The sequence below is a fragment of the Triticum dicoccoides genome, chromosome 5A (genome assembly GCF_002162155.2).
Source record: "Triticum dicoccoides isolate Atlit2015 ecotype Zavitan chromosome 5A, WEW_v2.0, whole genome shotgun sequence".
In the NCBI taxonomy this organism is placed as follows: Eukaryota; Viridiplantae; Streptophyta; class Magnoliopsida; order Poales; family Poaceae; genus Triticum; species Triticum dicoccoides.
Window position 1 is genome coordinate 246,982,921 of NC_041388.1, and position 6,884 is coordinate 246,989,804.

Consider the following 6,884-nt stretch of genomic DNA (forward strand, 5'->3'; position numbering starts at 1 on the left):
ACGTTCGCTACAACATATCATCTGCCCAAGATGAGGGAGTTGAGTCTTCTTTTTAGGGGAGGGAGTCGAGTGTTTACACTGTGTAATCAAGCAGGCTCACCAGAATCATGTCCTTGTAAACAGTAGTAATACAACACGAGATATGCTAGATCTTAGGCCCTGAACACTCTGCCTTCCCGGTGAATCACTGTTATCCAAGTGGATTCTGAAACTGAAACTGCAGTTCCAATCTTCATAACAAACACAAAGAGACCATCCCCTCCAGTCCAAAGTGCCCGGCAAAACTCCATACCAAAACAATTATACTCAAGTATATATAGAAGAAGGTTGTCTCTTAACCACAAGCTATAGATATATCATCAGGTTTTCCCTTGTCGTGTCGGTATGTCGTCAGTAGCACTTGCATCAGAGTCAACTAGACTCACACGGACCTTCCTAGTCATTCTTGCGCGTGAACATCCTGGCAAGATAACGGACCAGTGACACCAGCCACTGCCAGAAGAGGACGGCGAAATTTTTGGCCTTAGGTTTGGGCTGAGGCCTCGGCCCAAACAGACCTTTGTATAGCTCCCTCTGCTTCTGGTACATCGCTTTATCTTGTTCCGCCAGCGACCGAAGCTCCCGCATGATCTCCTTGTCTTCCGGGGAGTGTTTCTTGGCTTTCAGGAAGTCCTCCCTCGCTGATTCTGTCTGTCCGAGCTCGGCTCTAGCTTTTCCACGTCTGAACAGCGCTTTCACGTTGGTTTCGTCCTCTGACAGCACCTGGAAAATAGTATTATGCAATGATAGATCATCTAAACAGTAACTGGTCGAGTCTTTCCACAAAAATAAGGGGCAAAATTGCAGTACAACACGAGATTATTCAGCCGGCCAATATCAAGGCATACCAACTTTGTGATGATTTAAATTAAAGTTAGGAGCAAAAACATAAGCAGCTCAGCCAACTATTTTAAATTCTAAAATACCGTCACAGACTGATACTTATAATGCAAGGAGAGCATTCTACCCTTATTTGGTCCATAAATGCTTGCATATAATAACTATAAATCATTCACAAAAATATAATATAAATATAATAACCACAAAAAAGAGTTGAACCCTTGGGGGAACAAACCCGAAGGAATTGTACTTCTTACGTCGAGAAAAGGCCCCAAACACCGTCCCACACCTGCTACAGCGGCGCAATGGTCAACCCTTGCACACACACAGGGAACACAAAGCAGGGGGACTTTTTTGTGAGAACCGGGGTTCAAGCCCTGGTCACTAGCCCCATACTCGGAGGTCTGACTGCCATGCTAGACACATGTTCTCGCATATCACAAGTATAGTCTAGTGTTTTCGAAAATTTGAATATCAAACCAAATATCTACTTTATGCAAAGCTATACAGAGATCCAAACTAGAGGACCTCAAGTGATGTAAGCGATGAGTGAAAGAGTGAAGTTCATGAAATAATATAGAACTGATGAACTTACAATGCTACACTGTGCGATAGCTTCGTCAAATCTCTTTTGTTTGATCAGGCAAGCAGCCATGTTGAGATGGCACGGGTTTTTCACAGCCAAAGCCATATCTCTGTACTTCCCAAACAACTGAAACATGAAATCATCTCCCATATACGCAACAGCCTGGAAAAGAGAAAGCAGTAGAACACCATCAGCTCGAGCATCTCAAAAAATAAAAATGTTGAAAATTTCCAAGTAAAGCAGATCACTAACCATCTCATATTGCTGCATAGCCTCCTCAAATTTCTTCTCTTTAAAGTAATCGTTGCCCTCAAGCTTCCTCCTATCCGCTGCTTCAATCCTCTCTTCTACCGTCATGTCACTACGAGCTTTTCCCTGATTTATTCAGACACGTTGCCATGATTATAAGTTTTTCTTAGAAAAATCCAGTGTCTGAGAAAGGGTAATTAAAATTGTAATAAGCTATTCAGACATCTCAGTCTACTACCAAAAGTATCAAAGCAACCGATTAGTGTTCTACATTTAAAAAATTGGCTCTATTTCTTTATTAAGCCATTCTTTGGTTGGAGTGGTGATGGGGCAGGTGAGGGTGCTTGCCATTACCTCTTTAGCATCATCAAAACCAATGAGTTCAACTTCATATATAAGGTCTGCTGATGGAGGGACATTCGGGAATGAAAAGCTTCCTTCTTTCCCATAGCCTAGCTCCCAGCTAACATGCAACAGTGCACGTTCCCCACTTTTCATGTGACCAACACCAATACCCAAACCAGACATTTGCTTTTTCTCTGTAGATGAAAACAGAATACTTCAAAATTACTACACAGGCAATTGCCTTTGATAGTTATTTGATACACTCAGCTAGCAAGTGATTTTATAAAAGTAATGCGAATGCAAACTCTTCAAACTAGATGATGCCCCGCACGTTGTTGCCGGAATGTTTGCAATATTTCAATGAGATTTTGATTATATGGAACATGAATTCTTGAAACAATAGTTTCTGAAAGTATATAAGAATTAAATGTAAATAGCATAAAAAATGAAATTTTTACATGCATGCATGTCGTAGTGGATTTTTAATATGCATAGTTGCATGTTGAGGTGGGCCTTTTCTTATGCATGTTGAATGATGAGGTGGCATGCTTGCATGTTGAGAGAAATATCTTAGTGGGGACTAGCTATTTAGATATATAAGATTTTATTACAATAGCAAGGTAAGGTGTGACTAGCAACCAACTGGTGGACTAATAATAAACTAACTACTTTAATAACCTTCCCTCTTAAAATCAACCTCATACCACTAGAAAACCAGAATATTACCAAAATAAGTCCGAATCTGAATCTTACAGCCCTGCACCGGATTGAAATTATAAATGAAATGTATGCAGCAGAGACAAACTGAGGATAAAATAAGTGAAATAAATGTATTTGTACCTTTTCCGATGACAATTTCAACTGGATGCTGTTCTTGCCAGGTATCCTCAAATTTATGCATAGAGCTTTGTACCCATGCTCTGTAATGCACTGTAAATCAAGGTTGGAAACAACCATTATTTCACAGTTATCTCCTTCAAACCACCAAATAAATATCTAAATATATACATCCTCTGAAACTTAGACAGGACAGCATACTGACAAATTAAAGTAAGATCCACTTCAATCAAGATCCTGAACAGACAAATATATTAATGTCCTTTACAGACGCAGCCTACATATGCATAACAAAAGAGCAAAGCTGAAATATGAGAGGAGAAAAGTAAATCGATGTCATTACCCACTTAAAGGGGAAAAAGGATAAACAAAAGGGGCATTACATTTCAATGTCAAATACAAGTAAGAAGGCAGGAAACGGTGATGAATAAAACATGACACATGCAGTACAAAGTTACAGAGATTATGCCCTCGTAACCAGTTATATGAACTAAAACTGTAGATGGGGTGAGTGCCATCTGATGGTCATCAATCAGGATTACCGAATATTTGAAGTTTGAATTTCCTTCAAAAAAAAAAGCTTGGAATGCTTTTCTAGGCTATCAGGATATATGATAACAACCTTCTGGCATGGTACCAGTGAACATGTTAATTAAGTGAATTATAATATACGAGGAAGACTAGAGCGGGTTGTATAGATTGGTACCATCATTCTAGAAATCAACGACATAACCAAGACTCAAATATTTGTGTCATACTTACCAAAGCACGTAGAAAATTTTGAGGGTATCTTCCCATGGCCTTCTTTAATGACTTGCTTCTTAACTTTATCATGGAGAACTTCCATATCAGTTGTTACGACAGGTGGGGCACTGCCATCTTGGGGGAGTTCAGTACGCGCAAAAGAAGCATCCTCTACTGTTATCTCATCATCACTAGAACCTAAAATTATCAGAACATAAATCAGCATCAATGGGCAAAAGGCAGTGAGGTTTTAGAACTTATTCGTCATCTTGGTACAGATTTGCATATTTTGTAGCATCTCGTATTGTTACTTTGTGGTATCAAGTAACATTACGTGGTCCTGTTAAGTGTGAAGCACAAGCTTCAGAAATTAAAATATGTAATCTTAGCATTGAGTTGTGCTACAAGCCCCTACTGAAACTAATTCCATTGCCTTCACAAAGCGCAATCAGATTCAGAAAAAAGAAATGTGCTAGTATTACATTTCAACTTCTTTTGCGCACAGATTAAAGAAGGGGAGCAGAACATTAACCTGCAGTGTGTGCAATAAACACTACTAATTATATCCGCAAAAAAACACTACTAATTCACTTCGCTGCTCCAGCAACATACAAAGCGATTTGGTTCATGTATCCTCAGATTGCCCTTAGATCGAATATAGCGTGACTAATTGCTTTCTTTTTCAAAACGAAATAAAAGCCGTCGAACACCTTGTTGAGTTTGTCACCCTTTGGGAGAGGGTCTCCCACGTCAACCTCGACGTCGTCACACCCGACAACATAACATGGAAATTCACTACTGACAGTCTCTACTCAGCGGCGTCGGCCTACAAGGCGCAATTCTTGGGCCATACTGACACAACCATGATCCCGACCGTTTGGAAGATTTGGGCTCCTCCTAAATGTAAGTTCTTCGCATGGCTGGCAATCAACAATAGGATTTGGACGGCGGACAGGCTTCAACGTCGTGGGTGGCCAAACTGTAATCTTTGTCCACTATGCAAACAAGTCCAGGAGTCGGCGGCCCACCTACTATTCCAATGCCGATACACTATTAGAGTTTGGCGCATGGTCCAAGATTGGCTTGGTCTCCAGGATGTGCATCCTTCTAATTGGAGTGACGCGACTTCCGTCAAAGAGTGGTGGAGCCACAATGCTAACAGGAAGACCCAATCGCGAAAGCCACTTGCTTCCTTGATGCTTCTCATCTGTTGGGAATTGTGGAAAGAGAGGAATGCACGGATCTTCCGTAACGAGGCCGTTCCAGTGGGTGTCATTGTCACTAGGATTAAGGAGGAAACCTCGCTTTGGAGTATTGCCGGGGCGAAGCACTTGAGTAATGTAATGCCGCGAGAGTGATTATTGTAATTCGGCCATGGGCCTTAAACCTCTAAAACTTCTCTCTTAATCAATGAAAATGGCAAATCTTTTGCCTTGTTTCAAAAAAAAAAAACGAAATAAAAGTCGGCACAGGAATTCCACACCGAATTTGCAAGAGAAAAGTGCTCTCGCTGAATTGAAAGCTTAACATGACGGAAATTCAGAGCCCGCAGCACGAACAAAAAGGAAGTGAGAATTTCGCTAGGCGGCAGTCCCGCAGAGCTGGAAGAGGCTCACTCACCAGCGGTAGGATCAGAAGCGGGGGCGGGGGCTATTGGCGCGGCATCTTCGGGCATGGCGGCAATCGCTGCAGGCGGGCAGACACGCCGGGCGTGGTTGGTTGGGAGGCGGAGGAGTCGAGGAGATCAGGAGAGCAGAGCAGATGGTCACTTCCTCGACTTGCAATCTGTGAAGCAGGGGTGTTTACCTCCGTTTAATTCGGGCTTTTTCTTTCAGGTCCGGTCAACGATTTTGGATTTGGGGAAATTCGATTCGGTCTATTTTCAGTTAGGCTGGTCATAGTGGGTGTAACATAGCAAGTAACATAACATATTTCAAGACAAATTTGCTTATATGACAGCTAGTTAATGAGGAAAGAAATATTTGGAGTAATATATTATGTTACCATCGCATAGTGTTTCTTAAAAAAAGTTAAGTCTATAAGCTAATAAATGCAACCATATATGTTACTATTTCTATAACACTTTGCACTATAAAGGTAGTAACATAGACTAGTGTCATTCGCATGACACTAGTCTAAGTTACTTCCCACTATGACTAGCCTTAAGGCACCCTCAAAATGCAAGTAAACTTTTGGACCGATGTGTCCGGACACCGCAAATAATCCAACGCGATGCATCATCGGTCTACGGACACGTCCGCTTGTCTGGCCATAAACCGGACGCAAGTCACACGTATGCGCGGAAAAAAACCTCTCGTGCGAAGCGGTTGCCGCATATTCATATCGGTCAAGTTGTTTCAGAGCGTGCGTGACTTCACAACATGATGTCAGCCAGAGCAACGCTCCCGGATGAATCGGCGAACGACGCCACTTCAATGCAATTTCGGCAAGGCGCCTGGGGAGCCTACCCCGACTCATGCACCGGATTGAAAGGAGGTGCACGTCCATTCACCTGCCCATGGGTATTTAAGTGCGGCTCCGACGTTGTCCGCACCACACCACATCTCATATCCTCTCCTCTCCACAAACCGAGGTGCGGCTGGCAGCAACGGAAGGATTCACAAAGCATGACAAAGCACACGATGTGAAGGATGGAGTTCGGTGAAAGATGATGGAGTTGGAGACAGTAAAAGTGAAGAAGACCCTAAGAAAGGGTGTGGATAGTAACCCCAGCCCCTAGAGAAGGAATGGGACAAACATACCCACTCGTTATCGTTGATAGGGTGGGGGATGGTTTTGGCCATGGCGGTGCCATGGACGAGTTGAGCCCAGACCGCGTGAATGCGACCTTCGGCGTCAGCAGGTACCTCGCGGTGGAGAGACGGTCCAGCTGGCCACGCATCACCGTCGACGACTTTCATTTCCCCTTGGTGAGTGAAGCCACCTTTGAGATCCGTGATGGCGCCCTTTCCAGTGTTGACGGGCTGGTCGTCCTTCTTCAGGCAACGTTGTCCCGCCATGGCAATGCGGCGGTGTTGTGGGGTGATGGCAGCGTGCGCGCGGGAAGCAGTGGAGGTGCAGAATGCTAGGGCACTAGAGAGTTTGGGCGCAAGGAAAAATATGAAGTGTGGGGGGATGGGAGCATAAACCCTTCCTCGTCTTGCTTCCTACCTCGCATAGGGGAAGGGGGAAGTGAAGCGGTGGCAGGTTAAACATGGCGCATGACAGTAAATCCCTTCGCACC

At 43.4% G+C, this 6,884-nt stretch overlaps 1 protein-coding gene across 1 annotated transcript; it reads right to left on the reverse strand.

Moving 5' to 3' along the window:
* Window positions 1-76: 76 nt before the first annotated feature.
* Window positions 77-5,424, reverse strand: LOC119300819 (peptidyl-prolyl cis-trans isomerase FKBP42-like). The gene is made up of 7 exons (XM_037577706.1): window positions 5,261-5,424; window positions 3,659-3,838; window positions 2,900-2,989; window positions 2,069-2,253; window positions 1,718-1,840; window positions 1,475-1,627; window positions 77-762 (listed from the first exon to the last, which is right to left on the reverse strand). Exons 1-7 carry the CDS (start codon window positions 5,313-5,315, stop codon window positions 436-438), a joined length of 1,113 nt encoding a protein of 370 aa, XP_037433603.1. The 5' UTR covers window positions 5,316-5,424; the 3' UTR covers window positions 77-435.
* Window positions 5,425-6,884: the final 1,460 nt, after the last annotated feature.

Coding starts and splice junctions, on each gene's coding strand:
- LOC119300819 (XM_037577706.1), bottom strand. CDS start 5,315: ATGCCCGAAGATGCCGCGCCAATAGCCCCCGCCCCCGCTTCTGATCCT. Junction 1,628..1,717: donor CTATGCAGCAATATGAGATG/GTTAGTGATCTG, acceptor TCTCTTTTCCAG/GCTGTTGCGTATATGGGAGA. Junction 763..1,474: donor CTATCGCACAGTGTAGCATT/GTAAGTTCATCA, acceptor ACTATTTTCCAG/GTGCTGTCAGAGGACGAAAC.